The following is a 23,847-nucleotide window of genomic DNA, read 5'->3' as shown; positions in this document are numbered from 1 at the left end:
CTCACCCCAACACTGAACTGATTCCACAACGTGTACGCTCACTTTAAAGGACTGTACAACTCATGGTCTTGATAATTATTGCTTATTTATTTATTTTTTGTTATTATTTTGTTTAATTTTTCTCCTTTTTTGTATTTACACAATTTGCTGGCTTTTGCACATTGGTTGGTTGTCCACCTCTGTTCCGTGAGGGTTTTCATTGACTCTATTTTGTTCCTTTGTATTTACTCTGAATGCCCACAAGAAAATTAATCTCAGGGTAGTAATTTGACAATAAATAGTTCAGGAGGAGGAAGAAAAGGGAACGAGGGGGAACTTCCTGGAAGTTAGTGAATTCAATGTTCATTCCATTGTATTGGAGACGGTTCAGGTGGAATATGAGATACTTTCCCTTTATGTTGTGTTTAGCCTTACTCTGTTACTGGAGAAGGGGAGGAGTCACATATCAGTGTGAGAATGGGGAGGAGAATTAATAGTGGAACATCACTTGCCAGCTCTTGCTCTACCCTTCCAATCATGTTTTTAAATGCTATCTCCCCCTCTGCTCCCTCAGTCGAGATGAAGAGTCTCATCCCAAAATGCTGACTGTCCATTTCCCTCCAAAGATGCTACTTGACTTGCTGAGAGGCTCCAGCATCTTGTGTGTTGCTCCAGATTCCAGAACCAGCAGTTCTTGTGGCTCAACCTATGTACACACATGTAATTAGAGGAAAGTATAGGGGAACGTTAGAGGCAAGTTCTTTATACAGAGAGTGATGCGTGCAGGAAACACCATTCCAGAGTTTGTGGTAGAGGCAGAAATATTTGGGGCATTTACAAAACTCTTAGATAGGTGCATGGCTGATAGAAAAAATGCAGGGCTATGTAGAAGGGAATGGTTAGATTGATCTTAGTGTACGTTAAAACATCAGTGAAACATCATGGACAGAAGTGCCAGTATTGAGCTGTGCTGTTCTATGTTATCAGACATGTTGATTGAATCATCTTACACACCATAAACATATGTGGGCCTAAATGGTCCTCAGGCTCAGCTCCAAAATCACTTAAAACATTGACCTGATATCAACTTGCCCAATCACTGTCCGATCCACAAGCCCAGATGTCATTATCAATCCACTTAAATGTGTATTCCTTGCCTGTCATAGTGGATAGTTGCTCCAGTTCCGTAGCTGCACTTGGACCTAATGCAATGGTGTGGATAACAGTTCCACTTTGTTTCACATCTCCAAAGCAACTGCTTATAGTAGAGTCCTCCCCATCAGTCAGCACAACCAGTTCATCACCATTTGTGGCACCATCGTCTCCACGAAGTACCTGAAGTACAATCAGTTCTCATCAACAGGGGAAAATAAATAACAATCATAAAAAATCATTCTTGAAATTGCATCGTACTTACCTGAAAACCAGACCGAACCCCCTTACAGATATCTGTTCCACCACCTGCTGATGTAGGCAGAAAGCTTATAAGCTCCTTTCTCACATCGTCATTGTCAATTGGCCTCAGATGCGTTTTAATAATTGCAGTGCTGTCAAAAGTAACGATGCCAACCTGGGATCCAAGTTCAATGATCTGCATCAGGAATATCGAAGCTGCCTGTCTGAGCTTGGGAATTCGGTTTGACTATTTTCATAAAGAAGAATAACCAGATCAGAAATTCAACTCCATGCTTTAATGCTATGTATCTCAGAGAAAAATCAAATGAATTTTTCAATATAATTTCAATAAGGTTCCATCAATTCCATTATGGATCTAAGTGTACTTAAAGTAGGGGACTTCATCTCTGGACTGGTATTGAGGAAATGCAGTATATTCCCCTTAAACATTTCACTTTCCACCTTTAACCCATGACCTCTGTTTCTAGTCTCACGCAACCTCAGTGGAAAAAGTGTGATTGCATTTACCCTATATCTACTTGATACTGTATAATTCTTCCAAATCTCCCCTCATTCTACTATGCTCTAGAGAATAACTTCCTCACCTATTCAACCTTTCCCTATAACTCAGGTCCTCAAGTCCCGGCAACTTTCTTGTAAATTTTCTCCACACTCTTTAAATGTTATTGACATCCTTTCTATAGGTAGTTGACCAAATCTGCTCACAACACTCCATATTAAGCCTCATCAATGTTTAATACAACTTCAACAGAACATCCCAACTCCTGTACTCGATACTTTGATGTGTGGAGGCCAATGTGTCATAATCTCTCTTTATCTACATGTGATGCCACTTTCAAGATATTATGGATGTGTATTCCCAGAAACCTCCATTCTACATACTCCTCAGTGCCCTACCACTCGCCTTATAATTCCTACCTTTGTTTGTCCTCCCAAAGTGCAACGTTTCACACTTTAAATTCCAGCATGTGCAGAACCTCTTATGTTTTAAATCCTATCTGCCATTTTCAACCCATTTCAGATTGATCCTTGAAATACTTTACCAGATCCTGCTTGGATGGACAACCAAAATGCTAGGATGAAGTCCCTAAGTACATGATATTACACACAGACACCTCAAATGAAGGGATTATTCCTCAGTATAAAGCAACACTGTTATTTCATACCGCACCCATGCTTCCAGAGTCATCAAGAACTAAGCATAGCACTCGATCCTTGGCATGCAGTAGAGTAAATGTCGGCACAAGGGATGGAGTGTTATGAGCTGGAGGGTTATTCTTGAAGTCCTCTGATTGACTGATCACATCCCAAGTGCTCCTGTAATTGCACATTTTGTTCTGCATCGTTGGTGCTTCGGGATTGTGGGTGTCATTGTCACAGAATTCAACCACCTGAAAATAAGGATGTAAGAAATGTCAGTGTCTGTCAGCATTTGCAGGTTTGTTTACTGGGTTTCACTTCAACTGGTGGAAATTTTACCCCTGATTCAGAAAGCTGCTTGATGATCGAGGCTTACTTGATGATCTGCCTATGAGATCCTTGCTAGTTCTGCATTCCCTCTGCAAACTTTGCTTCCATGGTGTAATCTGAGGACTTGAACCAATGACTACATTCCAGAGGACACAATGGGCAACAGTATGTAGCATTATTAGGGGTAAGCATGGTATCACAGAGGTTAGCCTAATCACTGTATAGTATCAACTGTAAGATTGGGTCCAATTCCCACCATGGTCTATAAGGAGTTTGTATGTTCTCCTCATGATTCCATGGGTTACCTCCGGCTGCTCCGGGTTCCTCCCACAATTCAAGACCTACTGTCAGGGCTAGTAAGTTGTAGGCCTGCTATATTGGTATCGTAAGTGTGTTAACACTTGTGCGCTGCCCCCAGCACAATCCTCATTGATTTGATTTGATGCAAATGACACATTTCCTCTGTACGTTTCAAAATAAATCTTTATCATTCTTAATAATTTGCCTTTATTTACACTAGCTATAGCTCAACGAAGTCCAACTTTATGAAAGAAAAATGAATCAATCAACTTTTAATATTGTGATACTGTAGAACTAAGTTTGGGGAAATGTAATTCCTAAGTGGGGTAAATCATACTATTCTATACTATTCTAGTGGAATGAAAATCTGACTTCTGGCCTTCGTAACACGTGCACCATGGTTACTTGATAGAGTACCTAAAATAAATAGGGATTTCGTCTTTTAATTAATTTATAAATGTTCATCTGCTGTTCCAGAAATTGTTTTCAGAAAGAAATTGCCAGTTCAACTTACATCTTTTAATCCTTGGAGATACATTATCGAAGCTCTTGTTGTCTGACTTTCATCTGGGAAAAACTTACAATCACCAATTGGGGGACCGATGATACCACAGGGAAAACAGGAAGTTCCTCTGCATGAGAGAATCCTTCCTGTTATCTCTTTAGTACACCTGAACGTGAGAACAAACCAAAAAATATTTAAATTAATTTCCAGGATACACAAGAAACAAAAACTAAATCTGGAGATACAAATAACTGCAGACACGAGGAATTCTGCAGATGTTGGAAATTCAAGAAACACACATCAAAGTTGCTAGTGAACGCAGCAGGCCAGGCAGCATCTCTAGGAAGAGGTACAGTCGACATTTCGGGCCAGGACCCTTCGTCAGGACTAACTGAAGGAAGAGCTAGTAAGAGATGTGAAAGTGGGAGGGGGAGGGGAGATCCGAAATGATAGGAGAAGACAGGAGGGGGAGGGATGGAACCAAGAGCTGGACAGGTGATTGGCAAAAGGGATACGAGAGGATCATGAGATAGGAGGCCCAGAGAGAAGGAAAAGCGGGAGGGGGGAAAAAACCTAGAGGATGGGCAAGGGGTATAGTCAGAGGGACAGAGGGAGAAAAAGGAGAGTGAGAGAAAGAATGTGTGTATATAAATAAATAACGGATGGGGTACGAGGGGGAGGTGGGGCATTAGCGGGAGTTAGAGAAGTCAATGTTCATGCCATCAGGTTGGAGGCTACCCAGACGGAATATAAGGTGTTGTTCCTCCAACCTGATTGTGGCTTCATCTTTACAGTAGAGGAGGCCGTGGATAGACATATCAGAATGGGAATGGAAACAACAAGAATTCTGCAGATGCTGGAAATTCAATCAACACACATCAAAGTTGCTGGTGAACGCAGCAGGCCAGGCAGCATCTCTAGGAAGGGGTACAGTCGACGTTTCAGGCCGAGACCCTTCATCAGCACTAACTGAAGGAAGAGTTAGTAAGAGATTTGAAAGTGGGAGGGGGAGGGGGAGATCGGAAATGATAGGAGAAGACAGGAGGTGGGGTGATGGAGCCAAGAGCTGGACAGGTGATTGGCAAAGGGGATATGAGAGGATCATGGGACAGGAGGTCCGGGGAGAAAGACAAGCAGAGGTAGGGAACCAGAGGATGGGCAAGGGGTATAGTCAGAGGGACAAAGGAGAGTGAGAGAAAGAATATGTGCATAAAAATAAATAACGGATGGGGTACGAGGGGGAGGTGGGGCATTAGCGGAAGTTAGAGAAGTCGATGTTCATGCCATCAGGTTGGAGGCTACCCAGACGGAATATAAGGTGTTGTTCCTCCAACCTGAGTGTAGCCTCATCTTTACCTCCTGCCCCATGATCCTCTCATATCCCCTTTGCCAATCACCTGTCCAGCTCTTGGCTCCGTCCCTCCCCCTCCTGTCTTCTCCTATCATTTTCGATCTCCCCCTCCCCCTCCCACTTTCAAATCTCTTACTAACTCTTCCTTCAGTTAGTCCTGACGAAGGGTCTCAGCCTGAAACATCGACTGTACCCCTTCCTAGAGATGCTGCCTGGCCTGCTGCGTTCACCAGCAACTGAGAATGGGAATGGGATGTGGAATTAAAATGTGTGGCCACTGGGAGATCCAGCTTTCTCTGGCGGACAGAACATAGGTGTTCAGCAAAACAATCTCCCAGTCTGCGTCGGGTCTCGCCAATATATAGAAGGCCACATCGGGAGCACCGGACGCAGTATATCACCCCAGTCGACTCACAGGTGAAGTTTCGCCTCACCTGGAAGGACTGTCTGGGGCCCTGAATGGTGGTAAGGGAGGAAGTGTAAGGGCATGTGTAGCACTTTTTCCGCTTGCAAGGATAAGTGCCAGGAGGGAGATCAGTGGGGAGGGATGGGGGGGAGGGGGACTCTCCCCCATTTCACGCACATCTGCTCTCACTCCATCCTCCCGCTACCCCACTAGGAATCGGGTTCCCCTGGTCCTCACCTAACACCCCACCAGCCTCCGGGTCCAACATATTATTCTTCTCAACTTCCGCCACCTCCAATGGGATCCCACCACTAAGCACATCTTTCCCTCCCCCCCACTTCTGCTTTCCGCAGGGATCGCTCCCTACGCGACTCCCTTGTCCATTCGTCTGACTGTGTCGGAGGGGCTGGTCAGAGGCTCGATGTATTCCGACGGACTCAGAGTCCGCTGCGGTCGGGTGCTTCCAATGGCGCTGCATCAGCAAGTTGGCAGCACTTGGACGTTCATGGCAGGGAGAGTTCCTCCCTTCTGCCGCCTGTGTGAGATGATGAGTCTATTCGGACTTTGAGCCTTTTTTTTACCGTGCCCATGGTCTGTCTTTATCAAATTATGGTATTGCTTTGCACTGTTGTAACTATATGTTATAATTATGTGATTTTCTCAGTTTTAGTCTTGGTTTGTCCTGTGTTTTCTTGTGATACCATTCTGCAGGCGTATTATTGTTTAATACATGCATTTCTAAATGAAAATAAACGAGGACTGAGTGTCGTCATAATCTAATCTAAAAAGCATCCTCTCCACCTACAGTTTATCGAGGTCTTTCAACATGACATAGTTTCAATTAGATCCTCCTTCATTCTTCTGAATTTCAGTGAATAGAGGCCCAGAGCCATCAAATGCTTCGCATATGATAAGCCTTTCAATCCCAGAATCATTTTCGTGAACCTCTTTTGAACCCTTTCAAACGTCAGCATATCCTTCTTCAAATAAGGGGCCCCAAACTGCCTAAAATACTCCAAGTGTGGCCTCACTGGTGCATTATAAAGCTTCAGCATTACATCCTTGCTTTTATGTCCTCTTGAAATGAATGCTAACATTGCATTTGCCTTCCTCACCACTGACTCAACCCACAAATGAACTTCGAGGAATCCTGCATGACTTTCAAGTCCCTTTGCACTTCCAATTTTTGAATTTTCTCTCCATTTAGAAAATAGTCTGTGCTTTTATTTCTTCTATTAAAGTGCAAGACCATACACTTCCCGAACCTGTATTCCAATCTGCCACTTCTTTGCCCATTCTCCTCACTTGGCCGCAAAGCCAGCAATTCCATATTCCAAATCACTGACACACAACAAAAAAAGAAGCTGTCCCATCACAGACCCCAATCAGAAAAAGGCTCCCTTTATTCCCAGTCTTTGCCTCCTGCCAAACAGCCAATATTCTTATACATGCTAGGACCTTTCCTGTAATACCATGGGCTCTTCATTTGTTAAGGAGACTCATATATAGCACCTTGTCAAAGGTCTTCTGAAAATCTTGATTTAAAAAATAGTCTACGCTTTTCGATGCACATGTGATAAAGAATTCAGAATCACAATATCAACCCCGTCATTATTTTTACGCATCTGTATACAACACCTTCTTCTGACAGTAAATGCCCATTGCAAGACCTAAGAATACTTAAATCACATCTCACTTCGAAGGAGCCAATATTCAAGGAAGACAAATATCGATGACAAATTCACCATGACTTCCAATGATCCAGTACAGCTTTTGGCCATCTGAAGAAAGCAGAATGTGAATATCAACCCTTTAAGCATAGCATAAAGCTTATAGTTGACCAGGTAACAGTGACCCCTGCTGATTTCTATGTTTTTAAAAAATGGAGCACCTATAGTGGACACCTTAAAGTTCCTCATAAAACCAAGACTAATGACATGAAATTCTCCAAATCTATAAGCAGAATAAGTAAACTAATAGAAACAAAACACGCAAAATGCTGGAGCAACTCAGCAGGTCAGGCAGCATCTATGAGAAAGAGTAAAAAGTCAACATTTCAGGCCGAGACCCGTCATCATGGGCATGACTTTTGTTGTCCTTACATTTACATATGTAAGTGTTTCTAAGGAGATCTGAACTATATCACTAGCCATCCTTGGCATTGAAACCTTGACTTTCTGAGGATCAGGCTTTCGCAGATCTGATTTCCTAACTCTTGCCAGTCTCCAAATTCTCTTAGACTACATCGAGTGTTAATTCCCCCTTATCATGTTTGTTCGTCAATGGCATCACTTAGGTAAAATACATATTTATGAAGAGCTCAGAAAGGGTGTATCTTAGGGATCTTTTCCGAAGAGCAGAGGTGTCAAAAATTAAATAGCATACTTTTATAATTCAGGGCACGAAGTTTAGAAGAAAGCTGTCAGAGAACACCCACACTTCCCTTCCTTTGTCAGATTTCTGAATGGTTCATGAACCCATAAGCACTGTTCCATTGTTCCTTCATGTTCATTGTTATTTTGTAACTCATAGAACTTTTTATGATGAATGTTCACAAGAAAGTGAATCTCAAAGTGGTATATCGTGACATGTACTGAATGTACTTTGATAATAAATTTACTTTGAACTTATTATTTCTTTTGCATTGTACTGCTGCTGCAAACAACACAGACTTTATAAAAACCACTGTAGAGAAATGTGTCCCCACAAAACCATAGAGTCTTCCCCAACCAGAAACCCTGGATGAGCCATGAAATCTGCAATCTACTGAGGGCAAGATTAGAGACAATTATGTCTGGCAACAAATTAAGATAAAAGAGGTCTGGGTACAATCTGCAGAAAGCTATCTCACATGCAATGTGGCAATTTCAGACTAAACTTGAATCACGATAGGATGCTCAATTGATGTGACAGGGCTTGAATGCTATTACCTCCTATAAAGGGAAACCAAACAATATAGTGACAACATAGATTCACTCCCAGATGAGCTCAATGCTTTCTATGCTCAGACTGACAAAAAAACAATAGATGAACCTTCATAAACTCCCACATCTCCCAATAAACCCATGATTTTAGTCTCTGAGGCTGGTATGAGAGCACCCTTTTGGAGGATGAACCCAAAGAAAGCATCCAGCCCAGATGGGGTACCGGTCAAGTACTAAACACCTGTGCTGATCAACTAGCTGGAGTGTTTACTGATACCTTTAGCCTCTCACTTCAGCAGTCTGAAGTACTCACCTGCTTCAAGCAGGCTTCAATTATACAGGTGCCCAAAAAAAAAACTTGGTAACCAGCCTCAATGACTATCATCCAGGAGCACTTACATCCACTGTGATGAAGTGCTTTGAGATGCTGCTGATGAAACGTATCAACTGCCTGAGATGTGATTTAGATCCTTTCTAATTTGCCTACTAGCAGGTGCCATTGCATTAACTCTTCTCTCAAACCTCGAACATCAGGACAGCAAAGGTGCATACATCAGGGTGCTCTCTATCGACTACAGCTCAGCATTCAGTACGACCATCCCCTGAAAAATAGTCAATTAGCTTCAGCTTCCAGCCCTCAATAACTCCTTGTGCAATTTGATCATCGATTTCCTCATTTGCAAACACCACTCAGTTCGGATTGGCGACAACATCTCCTCCACAATTACAATTAGCACAGGTGCATCACAAGACAGCGTGTGTAGCCCCCTGCTTTACTCATTTTATAGTTATGACTATGAGGTTAAGCAGAGCACCAATGCCATATGTAACTTTGCTGAAGACACCACTGCTAGTGGCTGAATCAAAGATGATAAAATATTAGCACATAGGAGGGAGATTGTAAAACTGACTGAGTGGTTTCACAACAGCACCTTCCCACTCAATGTTGGCAAGACCAAGGAGATGATTATTGATATCAGGAGGAGGAAACCAGAGGACTATGAGCCACTCTTCATTGGGGAATGAGACGTGGAGAGGGTCAACAACTTTAAATTCCTCAGTGTTATCATTTCAGAGGACCAGTCCTGGGCCCAGCACATAAATGCAATTATGAAGAAAGCACAGCAGTGCCTCTTCTTCTTTAGGAGTTTGCGAAGATTTGGCACGACATCCAAAACTTTGACGAACTTCCACGGATGTGTGGTAGAGAGTATATTGACTGGTTGCATCATGACCTAGTTTGAAAATTCCTACAGAAAATAGTGGATATGGTCCAGTCCATCACTGATAAAGCCCTCGCCATCATTAACCACATCTACACGATGTGCTATCACAGGGAAGTAGCATCCATCACCAACAGGTTCAGGAACAGTTATTACCCTTCAACCATCAGGCTCATGAACCAGTGGCATAATCTTCACTCGTCCCATCACTGAACTGTTCCCACAACCTATGGACTCACTTTCAATGAGTCTTCATCTCACGTTCCCCATATTATTTATTATTATTTATTTTAATTCTTAAGTATTTACACAGTTTGTTCTCTTTTACAAGTTGTTTGTTTGTCTGTCTTGAAGGGTGCAGTCTTTCATTGATTCTATTGTGTTTCTTTGATTTTCGGTGCATTCGCTAGAAAACACATCTCAGGGTTGTATATAGTGACTTATCTGTACTTTGACAATAAGTTTACTTGGAACTTTGAACAAATTTCATGTCATACAAGTCAGAAATTCTCAGAAAGAACTTTTTCCACTCAGAATGTGCTCTGAAATCCACTGCTTGAGGTGGTGAAAGAGATAGGTATTCTCACAATATGTAAGTATTTGAATCATTAAGGCTTGGAAGGCAAGTGCTGGTAAATGGTGTTAGTATAGATAGATTCTTGATGTTCAGCATGGATTCAGTGGACTGTTTTGGTGCTGCATGACTCAATGACTGTGATCAAAATGTGGCACAGGCATTGAAATGTACACACCAGTCAGATACAACAATCTGGGAGGACACAATCTTAATCACAAAAGATTCAGCAGTTGCTGAAAATCCAGAGTAACACACATGAAATGCTGGAGGAACTTAGCAGGTCAGGTAGAATCCATGGAAAGGAATTAAGGGTTGATATTTCATGGATGAAAGCACAGAGTCTGTCTATGTACAAAAGACAAAATTACAAATTTGCAGTATAATCTCAAACTGTTCAACCAAAGTTTCAGCATTGCTTGATCAAAATGCATTTGTGCATGTACAGCTCACACAGAAGGATGCTTGCACCATGCGCTCCAGTCCTGCTTCTGCACCTGCTGATGAAGAGCCACTCCACTGCTATGCAGTTTAATGATTCAACAACCCTTCCCCCCCCCACAGCCGAGTGACAGGCTACCTTTAAAATATTACTTGTCCACCCTATCTATTTGCCTCCTTACTGCAGTGGAACACCAAACAATTAACAATTAAATTAAATTGTTAAGCTACATAATGGGTACAAAAGTAATCCTGAAACAAAAGCATAGTCTTATTTTATACCATCACATCACATGACATATATTGAAGTGTAACTCACCCAGTTGGGCGCATTCTGTTGCCAGAAAAATAAAAGGGCTCCAAATCATTATATTCATCAAAAACGCCCCACTGAAGATGGGCCCACTCATGTACAAACACTTTATCTAGAAAAATAAAAGTACATTGATACAATCAGATTTAAAACTAAACAACCACGTCCATCCATGGGGAACCTTGACACAATAAGTCATCTAAAAGTGCTTTACTGGAGCCTTATTCAACTATATATAGAGATATTCGAAGGGGTGACCAAAAACTTGGTCGTAGTTATAAAGGAGGGACTTAAAAGAAAGAAGAGTGGTGAAGAGTGACAGCTTATGCACAGGAAGCAGATCAGCTGGCTGTTCATTCGAATGTGCAGAAACGGTGCTTGGGTGCATGGTGCAAATCTGTTGCTGTGCAAGCCATGCATGTAAAAATACATTTTTAACAAGTGATACCAAAACATCAGCTAAACAGAGGGGTGCAGTGAGAAGAAATAATTGAACAAAATTGGTAGAGGAGAATGCAGTATCAAGAAAAAAAGTTGGTAGGAATGGAACCCTTGTTTCTATTTTGGAATTTGTGATTGTTCACACCACTGTTCTTAAATTCATTACAGAATCTAACTGTTTTGCAATGGAAATGAAAGCAATGTACGTTAGGCTGATGTTTCTGCTAGTGTCTGTCCTATTTCAGATCTCCAGCATCTGCATGGAGTCTAAGAGCACCACAGCACAGAAACAGGCCCTGAGGCCCCTCTACCTATATCTGGCCCATCATGCTCAATGCCTTTCTCATCCATGTACCTATCCACACGTCTCTGAAATGTTACAACTAAACCTGCACTTGCACCACTCTCTGAGTGAAGGAGCTTCCCCCTTAAATTCCTCTTAAATATTTCACTTTTCATTCTAAACCAATGACCTCTAGTTCTAGTCTCACTCAACCAGAGGGGAAAATCCTGCATGCATTCATCCTCTCAATACCCTTCAATTTGTATACCTCGATAAGATCTCCCATCATTTCCCACACTTCAGTGAAGTGTTACATGCTCAAGGAGATCTGTGTTTTTTTTTGTGAGAATGATGTAATGGTCTTTTGGAGGTCACATGATGTGATTTTCCCACCAGTGTGAGGTCACGTGATGTCATGTGCACCATGACTATATAAGGGTCGACCCAGGTGACGCAGTTTAATTTTTTAGTTTGTAGATTTCCAGGTAAAACGTAATGTGTCTCCATTTCTGTTGCGTGTTTGTTTTTGTGACACAGTTTCATTTTTAAGACGGAGTATTGTGTTCTATTGCAAAATATGATATTATTGGACTGGAAAATTTTTGGTTAGATGTGTTGATTTACTCAATTCCAACAGTAGAAGGGAGAGTGAAGAATTTATCGAAGTACAGGATCGAAGGATTGAGAGAAGTCGACATCGGTCGGCAGCTTAATAAAGGATCGACCTTATTGAGTTTTCGTTGGCGGACTAGCAACCTGCATCGAGGATAACTCTTGCCAAAAAGCACAAGGAGTTCATGCAATGGTTTGCTCTCTCTCTAAAAGAATTTAAGGTCAGTTGTTTTAAACTGTTTATTTTCGGCATTGTGAATCCTGTGGACAGAACCAGCAGGAATGTTGCGTCTGTGAAGAAATCCTTCTCCAGAGAAGTCTATCCCCAATTGAACGTATAGATCTGTTGGACTTTCGAATTTATCGCTTTAAGAACTATATTTGACTTTATCACTTTAAGAACTGTTTTTGCATTTAACGCTTTAAGAACCAGAGCCGAGTGACGAGTTGGTTAACTTCCGGTTAAAGGTTTTGTTTGTTTTTTTTACCTTATCGTTTATCCGTGTTTAAGAAATGTTTGGTTGTTTTTATATACCCTGTCTCGATTGATATTCATTGTTGACGTTTACGTAACAGAAGGAAGTCCTGACCCATTGAACCTTTCTTTAACCAGCTGTCAAAGTAACTATGGGGGAGGGAGTTGTAACATAAGGCAGGGCCCCATTGATAAGCTCAGAATCAGCTTTTGAATAGAGGAACTTGCCCACAGACCCACTTCAAATAAAAGCATGGCAATAGGTCAGATTAGACCACCAACAGGTATTGGAAAATGTGGTCTATATTTTCTTATTTAGCGTTATCACCATTATAGTATTTTATATCAACTCCCAAACTTCACTAATTAGCTTTAACAGGAACTCAAGAGATTGTGCAGATGCTGGAAATTTAGAGCAGCCCTCAAAAAATACTGGAGGAACTCAGCAGGTCAGTCACCATCTCTGGAAATTAATAAACCATCAGCATTTTGGGACAAAACCCTTCATTAGGACTGGAAAGCAAGGTGAGAGAAACCATAACACGAGGAATTCTGCAGATGCTGGAAATTCAAGCAACACACATCAAAGTTGCTGGTGAATGCAGCAGGCCAGGCAGCATCTCTAGAAAGAGGTACAGTCAACGTTTCGGGCCGAGACCCTTGGTCAGGACTAACTGAAGGAAGAGCAAGTAAGAGATTTGAAAGTGGGAGGGGGAGGGGGAGATCCAAAATGATAGGAGAAGACAGGAGGGGGAGGGATGGAGCCAAGAGCTGAACAGGTGATTGGCAAAAGGGATATGAGTGGATCATGGGACAGGAGGCCCAGGGAGAAAGAAAGGGGGGAGGGGGGAAAACCCAGAGGATGGGCAAGGGTTATAGTCAGAGGGACAGAGGGAGAAAAAGGAGAGAGAGAGAGAGAAAGAATGTGTGTATATAAATAAATAACGGATGGGGCACGACGGGGGGGGGGGGGTACCTCTACCTTGCCGAGGCACAGCGACAACTCACGGATACCTCCTCTTATTTACCCCTCGATCGTGACCCCACTAAGTAGCACCAGGCCATTCTCTCCCACACCATCACCGACTTTATCCACTCTGGGGAACTCCCATCCAGTGCTAACAACCTTAATTCCCACACCTCGCACTTCCCGTTTCTACCTCCTACCGAAGATCCACAAACATGCCTGTCCTGGCAGATCTATTGTCTCAGCTTGCTCCTGCCCCACTGAACTCGTTTCTGCACACCTCCACATGGTTTTATCCCCCCTTGTTCAATCCCTTCCTACCTATGTTCGTGACACTTCTCATGCTCTTAAACTTTTCAATGATTTTAAGTTCCCTGGCCCCCACCGCTTTATTTTCACCATGGATGTCCAGTCCCTATATACTTCCACCCCCCATCAGGAAGGTCTCAAAGCTGTCCGCTTCTTTTTGGATTCCAGACCTAATCAGTTCCCCTCTCCCACCACTCTGTTCCATTTAGCGGAATTAATCCTTACTCTTAATAATTTCTCCTTTGGCTCCTCCCACTTCCTCCAAACTAAAGGTGTAGCTATGGGCACCCATATGGGTCCTAGCTATGCCTGCCTTTTTGTTGTCTTTGTGGAACAATCTATGTTCCAAACCTATTCTGGTATCTGTGCCCCACTTTTCCTTTGCTACATCGACGACTGCATTGGCGCTGCTTCCTGCACACATGCTGAGCTCGTTGACTTTATTAACTTTGCCTCCAACTTTCACCCTGCCCTCAAGTTTACCTGGTCCATTTCCGACACCTCCCTCCCCTTTCTAAATCTTTCTGTCTCTATCTTTGGAGACAGCTTATCTACTGATGTCTACTATAAGCCTACTGACTCTCACAGCTACCAGGACTATTCCTCTTCTCACCCTGTCTCTTGCAAAAATGCCATCCCCTTCTCGCAATTCCTCCATCTCCGCCGCATCTGCTCTCAGGATGAGGCTTTTCATTCCAGGACGAAGGAGATGTCCTCCTTTTTTAAAGAAAGGGGCTTCCCTTCCTCCACCATCAACTCTGCTGTCAAACGCATCTCCCCCATTTCACGCACATCTGCTCTCACTCCATCTTCGTGCCACCCACTAGGAATATGGTTTCCCTGGTCCTCACCTACCACCCCACCAGCCTCCGGGTCCAACGTATTATTCTCCGTAACTTCCACCACCTCCAACGGGATCCCACCACTAAGCACATCTTTCCCTCCACCCCCCTCTGCTTTCCGCAGCGATCGCTCCCTACGCGACTCCCTTGTCCATTCATCCCCCCCATCCCTCCCCACTGATCTCCCTCCTGGTACTTATGCTTGTAAGCGGAACAAGTGCTATACATGCCCTTACACTTCCTCCCTTACCACCATTCAGGGCCCCAGACAGTCCTTCCAGGTGAGGCGACACTTCACCTGTGAGTCAGCTGGGGTGATATACTGCGTCCGGTGCTCCCGATGTAGCCTTCTAAATATTGGCGAGACCCGACGCAGACTGGGAGACTGCTTTGCTGAACACCTACGCTCTGTCCGCCAGAGAAAGCAGGATCTCCCAGTGGCCACACATTTAAATTCCACATCCCATTCCCATTCTGATATGTCTATCCACGGCCTCCTCTACTGTAAAGATGAAGCCACACTCAGGTTGGAGGAACAACACCTTATATTCTGTCTGGTTAGCCTCCAAACTGATGGCATGAACATTGACTTCTCTAACTTCCGCTAATGCCCCACCTCCCTGTCATACCCCATCCGTTATTTATTTATACACACACATTCTTTCTCTCTCTCTCCTTTTTCTCCCTCTGTCCTTCTGACTATACCCCTTGCCCATCCTCTGGGTTTTCTCCCCCTCCCCCTTTCCTTCACCCTGGGCCTCCTGTCCCATGATCGTCTCATATCCCTTTTGCCAATCACCTGTCCAGTTCTTGGCTCCATCCCTCCCCCTCCTGTTTTCTCCTATAATTTTGGATCTCCCCCTCCCCCTCCCACTTTCAAATCTCTTACTAGCTCTTCCTTCAGATAGTCCTGACCAAGGGTCTCAGCCCGAAACGTCAACTGTACCTCTTCCTAGAGATGCTGCCTGGCCTGCTGCGTTCACCAGCAACTTTGATGTGTGTTGAGAGAAACCATAATATGAAGGTGGGGGGAAGAGAAACAGAAGGTGACAGGTGAGGCTGCTTAGGTAGGGGAGGGTGAATAAAGTGAGAAGCTGGGAGGTGATAGAGAGAAAAGGTAAAGGGCCGAAGAAGAAATTCGATAGAAGAAGAGAATGGGAGAAAGGGAAGGAGGAGCGGGGGAAGTGATAGTCAGGTGACGGGAAGAAGGGTTAAGAGGGGAGAATCGAAGAAGAGGGAATGCAGAGGGGTGTAACAGAATGTAGTCAACTCCCAAACAACTTTGGTTGGGCTAGCTCAGCAGATTTTCCAGACCTTTTGATATGATACCTCAAAAAATTTGTATTTCCCTTTTTGTAAATGTTATATAGTAGCATTTTTTACAGTGAACCCAATGAGTTCAAAGAGAGCAGAAAATAGAACCCAGTGAGCTTCAGGTTATGGGCATCAGATTGTTTCTGACCCACCTCCAATCACAAACCTATCCATTTTTGGTATTCCTGACTTTGGCACTGACCGCGCCAATGGCCTGCAGTCTGGAATAGCGGCTCACACTTCAGACATAGATAGATGCCTGAAGAATAGATAGAGTGGATAGGCAGAGACCTTTTCCCAGGGTGGTAATAGCTAGTACAAGGGGTCACATGGAGGATCATGTAAGAGGGACGGGTTAGATTGATCTTAAAGCAGATTAAAAGCTTGTCACAATATTGTGGGCCAAGGATCCTGTACTGTGCTATAACGTTCATTGTTCAGACTAGTGAGGCTGTCATTTGGATTTCCCAATTGATCATACATTGGATTATCAATGTTTTACTTTATTTAACATGTTCTGTAGTGTACTTCCTCAATGGAGTTTTGATATTCATTGCTGCAATCTCCCAGCTTTGCCTGAAATATCATTAAAGGAAGATTTTGCCCTACTTCAGCACCAACAACCAAATACAAATGATTTATCGGGAAATTCCAACCAGTTGCATGTTTGAAAACACTTTCTACCAAAATTGTTACCTCGTGGACCATAAATAGGGATGACACTATCATTCAGCATGAAGCTGGGGGTCAGGTGAATATATCGGCCCCGTTCACCACATCTGCCATACTGGAGGGTGTACGGATCATCACCAAATTTAAAGTTTGAATCAGCAATGATCACGTCAGCCTAGTAAGAAAAAGACAGAGGAATTGAAGTCAAAAAAAAGCTACTGTTAAACATAAACAATAAAAGCATGGACATACGAAGAGAGAAATGAGTATCAACAGAAAATGTAAAGACCGTATGTCACCAGACCGGAATTAGTTTATTCAGCCCATTGTGTCTGCTCCTTCATTCCATCACTGTAGTACAGCAGTTAGTGCAACACTATTATGGCTCGAGGTGTTGGAGTCAGAGTTTAAATCCGGTGTCCTCTGAAAAGAGTCTATATATCCTCCCTGTGGAATGTGTATGTTTTTGTCAGGTGCTCCAGTTCCTCCCACAGTCCAAAGACATACCAGCTAGGTTAATTGGTCATTATAAAATTGTCCCGTGATTAGGTTAGAGTTAATTGGGGGTTGTAGGATTGCTGGAGCAGGCTGTCTTGAAGGGCCAGAAGGGCCTACTCCAAAATGTATCACTAAATAAATAAAATAAATCATGGCTAATTTATTATCCGTCTCAACCTCATTCTTCTGCCTTTGACACCCTTACCAAACAAGAACCCTATCAACTTTTACTTTAAATTTAGGCAATGACTTGGTCTCCACGGTCATCTGTAGCAATGAATTCACAGAGTCAACGCTCTCTGGTTAAAGAAATTCCTCCTCACTCTGTTCTAAAGGGACTTCCTTTTATTCTGAAGTGTGCCCTGTGGTCCTAGACTCTCCCACTAAAGACACTTCCTTTTCTGGGTGTGTTAATTAAAATTATAAAGGAATAAAATACTTTCATTGGATTATCATTTTAAGCCAATATGTATTGATCACATCCAAATTTTGATCAAGGATTTGAAACTATTAAAGGAAACATATCTCCAACTTTAAAGGCTTACAGAGATTTCACAATCTCAACAATAAACAAATAGCTCTTCACCTTGCAACTCTAAATGACCAATTCCTTACACTGACATACGCCCATTTGTTCTAAGATCAATCTCATCATCTAAAAATTGGAAGGAAACCCATGTACATATATGTGATGGTACAACTCTGAAATTCTTTTCTATGAATGAAAATTGAAGGGTCAAATGTAAATTTTAAATCTGAGATTGATAATTTTTGTCATATAACACAGCTATATGACAATATGTCACAGACAGCCATGACTTCACAGATTAAATCTGATCACGATTCAAGACTAAATGACTAACTTCTGTTCCTAAAATAAAACAAAATGCTGAAGAAAGCATGCCAATGATTATATTTCATTAGAAGTTCAGGAGATTTGGTATGTCTCAAAAGAACAAAAAAAATTTCTACTGATATATCATGACAAACTTTTTGATCGGTTTCACCACAGACTGGTATAGAGGCACCAATGCACAGGATCAGAAAAAGCTGCAGGGAGTTATAAACTCAACCATCATGGGCACTAACTCCTCAGCTTCGAAGACATCTTCAAAAAATGATAACTCAAGAACGCAGCATCCATCATTAAGGACCCTCATCATACAGGACATGCCCTCGTCTCATTACTACCATCAGAGAGGTGTAGGGGAGCCTGAACACACACTCAGTGTTTGAGGAACAGTTTCTTCCCCTCTGTTATCAGATTATTTTTTATGGCCCATGAATCAATTGTTATTCCTCTTTTACATTACTTATTTATTTACTGTAGCAGGCTTTTTTTGACTTGCCGCAAAACAAAAAATGTCATGACGTATGTAATAATAAGTCTGATTCCAATGGTATTATACATTAAGCTTTATGCCACAGAACATATAAGCATTAAGTCCCAGTGTGGATAACAGAATAAATGTTGAAAATAATAAAATGATGGAACCAGCCGTGCTATTGTTTCAGCTTTTACCTTCTCATAGGACTGTGTAGTTGGTCTTTGATAATTTGGTTTTGATATCCAAGTGATGGGCAATAAAATTTTCACATCTCGAAAATAAGCTCGCTGTTTAGTGGCAGCATACAGGAAAGATGAGGCTGAAGTTATCATCTCCTAAAGGAAACATAATTTTAGCAATATTTTAGAACATTTGGACAGCAAGGCTGCATACATCAGGATACTCAGAATTCAACACAGTCATCCCGCTCAAAACTAAACAATAATCTCCAAGACCTTGTTCTGAATACCATCTTGTGCAATTGGATCCTTGATTTCCTCACCTGCAGACCCCAGTCAGTTCAGATTGCTAATCACATCTGCTCCTCAATCTCTATCAGCACATATGCACCAGGAGGCTGTACAAATAGTTTCCTGCTCTACTCGCTTTGTACTTATGACTGTGTGGCTAAGCACAGCTCCAATGCCATATTCAAGTTTACTGATGACTCCACCGTCATAGGCCAAATCAAAGGTGCTGATAAAACAGCGTATAGGAGGGAGATTGAAAATCTAGCTGAGTAGTGACATATCAACAACATCTTACTCCATGTCAGCAAGACCAAAAATTATAGACTTCAAGAGAAGGAAACCAGAGATCCATGAGCCAGTCCTCATTAGAGGATCAGAGGTGGAGAGGGTTAGCAACTTTAAGCTCCTCGGTGTTAATATTTTGGAGGACCTGTCCTGTCCCAGCATGCAAGTGTATTTACGAAGAAAGCGCAACAGCAACTCTACTTCCTTAGATGTTTGTTCATTCAGCATGACATCTAAAACTTTGACTAACTTCTATAGATGTGTTTTGGAGAGTATATAGAATGGCTGCATCACAGCCTGGTATAGATACATCACATGTCCATCACGGGTAAGGCCCTTCCAACCATTGAACACATCCACATGAAACACTGTCACAGGAAAGCTCATCCATCATCAGTGATCTCCATTACCCAGTGCATTCTCTCTTCTTGCTGCTGACATCAGCAAGAATGTACAGGAGCCTAAGAACTCACACCTCTCGGTTCAGAAACAGTTATTACCCATCAACTATCAGGCTCTTGAACCAAAGAGGATAATTTCATTCATCTTCATTCGCCCCCTCATTAAAATGTTCCCTCAACCTATGAACTCACTTTAAAACTCTTTATCTCAAGTTCTTGATATTTACTCCTCATTTATTTATTATTGCTATGTTACGTACCCCTAGGAGTCATTTTTTTATGGACTATACCTTTAAAAAGAGAGAGAGAGTTGTTCAACGCCAGACATCTTGTTATTAAGAGAGAAAGAGGCGAATACTGCTTTGAGATGGTGTTATGAACCCCTAAGGTTCATTTTTTCTGTCGACTGTCACTTTAAGTCCTAAGAAAGAACTGAGACTAACTTTTGGATTTCTGCTGAGTTCAGAGAGAGAGGGCACGGAGCAGCTCGTGGGTCGCCATAGTGACCAAGGGCAGCATTATTTGATGGACAATCAATGTAATGGTTTTTTCGGCAGCATGTTTACACTTTTGCAAGGACACTAGCAGCTTCCAAGTTCTTACAGAGAGAGAAGGGTGGAGCCGCTTGATGGACAGCTGGTGTTCAACACGGTGAGATAAATAGAAGGTCAAATGATAGACCTGGAGGCACATGGTTTTGGACACTGAATGAGCTTTGTTGTGCCCACAGAAAAGGTGGGTTTTGGAGGATCGATCAGTGGCTCTCGCAGTGTGAAAAGGGTGTGACCGGTGGGGAGTTATTCGTGTGTCCAACCCTCACCTGGGTTGATAATTCCACCACAGAAGAACGGTCCCCTTTGTTGTGGTCACAGTCGGGTACTTCAAGAGGAATTCGGAGGACAACGGGAAGATCGACAGCGTCAGCTCACCGGAAGACTCAAATCTCTCCCTCCCTCTTTCCATCACTACTCAACTCAATACCACGAACTGAGCTGAACTTTACTCATCATCGTAAGACTATATATTTAACCCTAGACTTGAAGAAGCTTGTTTTCATGTATTTCCACACTTACTTATATATACTCATTGCTAGCATGTTTGATATATCTGCATTTATATTACTGTATTGCATAGTAACTAATAAATACCATCAGTTAATAGCAATGCTGGACTTCAAAGTGTTTTCCATTTCTGCTGGTTCTTTAACCCATCACGGGGTACGTGACAGTTATTTCCACAATAAAATTCTATAAAACATGAAGAGCTTCTCTTATCATGGGATCCATTAATCAATAAAGACAGACAATGAAGATTAAATTCACCACTCACCTTTGTGAATTTCATCATTGATGTCTTTGCTGAGCACCTGTAAAGTATTTTGCCATCTGAAGAGGATATGTAAATCCACAAAGCCTATAAGGCAGCAGTAAACCCTGCTCTCCAATGCGCTTATGAGAGCTGGACTACCCCCAACAGGTAATTAAAGAACCAAAAGAATGTTACTTCCATAATATCTTCCAAATTAACTTTGAAGATAAATGAACCAGTAGCAGTATCCTCTTCTAAGCCAAAATACATAGCTTTGACATTCTAATTAGATTAGATTAAATTCAACTTTATTGTCATTGTGCCGAGTACAAATACAAAGCCAATGAAACACAATTAGCATCTGACCAGAGGTGCAAAAATATAGTATTAGATACAAGATAACTGCAAATAAAAAGTAAGTGCTACAGCATACAAATATAAAAGTACTGAGACAGTCCAATATGGGTGCAATACTGCTGTAATGTGAGGTTCAGCAGGGTCACAGCCTCAGGGAAGAAGCTCTTCCTGAGCCTGCTGGTGCGGGAGCGGAGGCTCCTGTAGCGCCTACCGAATGGGAGGAGAGAAAAAAGTCCATGGTTAGGGTGAGATGCATCCTTGATAATGCTTTTCGCCCTGGCCAGGCAGCGTTTATGGTAGATGTTCTCAGTGGTGGGCAATTAAGTGCCGATAATCCGCTGGGCAGTTTTCACCACCCACTGGAGTGCTTTGCGGTCTGATATGGGACAATTGTCATACCACACTGAGACGCAGTTGGTGAGTATGCTGTCAATGGTACAGTGGTAAAAGTCCGTCAGTATCCTGGGACAGAGGTGAGCTTTCTTGATGCTCCGCAGGATTTACACCTGGCCAGTTCTGACAGGTAGGCAGGCTGTTCACATACTCAATACTAGACTCCTGACAAAGACTCTCTCTTCCAAGTTTTATTACAAGAAGAGCTTTCCAAATGGAAGCAAAAGATGTACTGATGATTTCAAAGCCGAAAGTTTGAAGTTAATAACTCATCACCTTCTACCTGAGGCCACGAACTTATCAATCACTCCTGATGAGTTATTAAGTTCAAACTTTCTGCATAATCGCTCAAAGAGTTGAGCTGAACGTGCATGTAACGAGAGCTGTATAACTCATTTCTTTCTACCTTAGACCATGATATTATCAATCACCCCTCATAGTAAAATAGCAATGCTGTAACAACACCTTTAAGATGGCCAAGTGTTTAAGGCATTTAACACTTGAAGGTCGTGAGTACGAGCCCCAGCCAAGGGAACGTGTTGTGTCCTTGAGCAAGACACTTAATCACACATTGCTCTGCGACGACACTGGTGCCAAGCTGTATTGGTCCTAATGTCCTTCCCTTGGATAACATTGGTGTCGTGGAGAGGGGGAACTTGCAGCATGGGCAACTGCTGGTCTTCCATACACCTTGCCCAAGCCTGACTGTGAAGGCTTTCCAGGCGCAGATCGCAAGACTAACGGATGCCTTTACTTTACTTTAAAGCAATTTCTAAATCTACAAATCTTTGGCAGCAAGATGCTCTTACACATCCTGAGTTTGCAAAATGCACCAACTTTCTTTACGTTATCAGCTGTAGTGTTATTGAATGGTATATTTTCAAGACATACAATTCCCAAATCATTTGAACAAAATAAATTATGGAGTAGTTAAACGGGCTGGTCTTCCCCAAATTGCAATAGCATTTAGACAAATAATAAAACAATATTGATTGATTAGAGCAAGAAATTCATACCTGAATTTTTGTAATGAGATTTGGATCTTCTGGAATCCCAGGGTTAATAGCTATGACAACATTATCATAACTATTGTTCACTAGCTTCATCTCAGAACATCTTACCACGCAGGCAGAGATAAGGCATTCCAAAGACAGGAGGATTATTTTTCTGAATTTCATGATTAGTGTCTTCACACCCTCTGCATCCAAACGATCACACTTTTGAAATCAGTCTAATTTATACTGAACCATATCAACATATATCAGAACATCAGCTATAAACATTATTGCAGGGTGCGCAATAAGGAAATCGCCTTCAGTATTCAAATGCTCATGTGTTACTTATTTTTACAGCTGTAATGATGATTTAATGACAGAATATCTTTCAAAATGTGGAGAGAAGGAACACAAGAATTTTTTCATATTATGTACAAGCAATATGTCAGATATGATCACAGACAAGATCGGTCAAATGTTTCAAGCATCAGTTCTTCCATGATGCTGCCTCAGTAAAGCAGCCAACATAATCAAAGATCCCAGACACTTTCTCTTCTCCCCTCTCCCATTGGAGATACAAATGCCTGAAAGCACGTACTGCCAAGCTCAAGGATACTTTCTGTCCTGCTCTTATCAGAATCCTAAACAAATCTCTTGTATAATGAGAGGAACTCTTGACCTCACAATCTACCTCATCATGATCTTGAACTTTATTGTTTAACCCCTGCAGTTTCTCTGCAGCTTTTACATATTATTCTGCAATGTTATTGTTTCACCTTGTTCTACTTCAGTGCACTGTGTAATGATTTGATCTGTTTGGGCAGTATGCAAGACAAGTTTTTCACTGTATACTGCTGCATGTGACAATGATAAATCAATTCTAATATCAATAATATTAGCTTATTTTTTCTAGTCAGTACAGTGGTATAGATGCTGTTAAACATACTGATAAAGCATGGAAAAAGACACTTTCTATTGATTGATGTTTGACTGAT

At 42.1% G+C, this 23,847-nt stretch overlaps 1 protein-coding gene across 1 annotated transcript in view; it reads right to left on the bottom strand.

The window, feature by feature from the left end:
- The window catches only part of LOC140206436 (calcium-activated chloride channel regulator 1-like), a 42,043-nt gene extending 19,008 nt beyond the window's left edge, over window positions 1-23,035 (bottom strand). Inside the window, exons 1-8 of the mRNA XM_072274804.1 lie at window positions 22,874-23,035; window positions 18,838-18,978; window positions 16,842-16,992; window positions 10,909-11,014; window positions 3,680-3,836; window positions 2,562-2,786; window positions 1,397-1,621; window positions 1,137-1,314 (exon numbers count right to left, since the gene is read on the bottom strand). Coding sequence (XP_072130905.1) covers window positions 1,137-1,314; window positions 1,397-1,621; window positions 2,562-2,786; window positions 3,680-3,836; window positions 10,909-11,014; window positions 16,842-16,992; window positions 18,838-18,978; window positions 22,874-23,035 — 1,345 coding nt within the window. The remainder of the gene's footprint in view (window positions 1-1,136; window positions 1,315-1,396; window positions 1,622-2,561; window positions 2,787-3,679; window positions 3,837-10,908; window positions 11,015-16,841; window positions 16,993-18,837; window positions 18,979-22,873) is intronic.
- Between the last annotated feature and the right edge of the window lie 812 nt (window positions 23,036-23,847).

Source organism: Mobula birostris, chromosome 12, assembly GCF_030028105.1.
Source record: "Mobula birostris isolate sMobBir1 chromosome 12, sMobBir1.hap1, whole genome shotgun sequence".
Classification (NCBI taxonomy): Eukaryota; Metazoa; Chordata; class Chondrichthyes; order Myliobatiformes; family Myliobatidae; genus Mobula; species Mobula birostris.
This window is presented reverse-complemented; position numbering and strand designations above follow the sequence as displayed.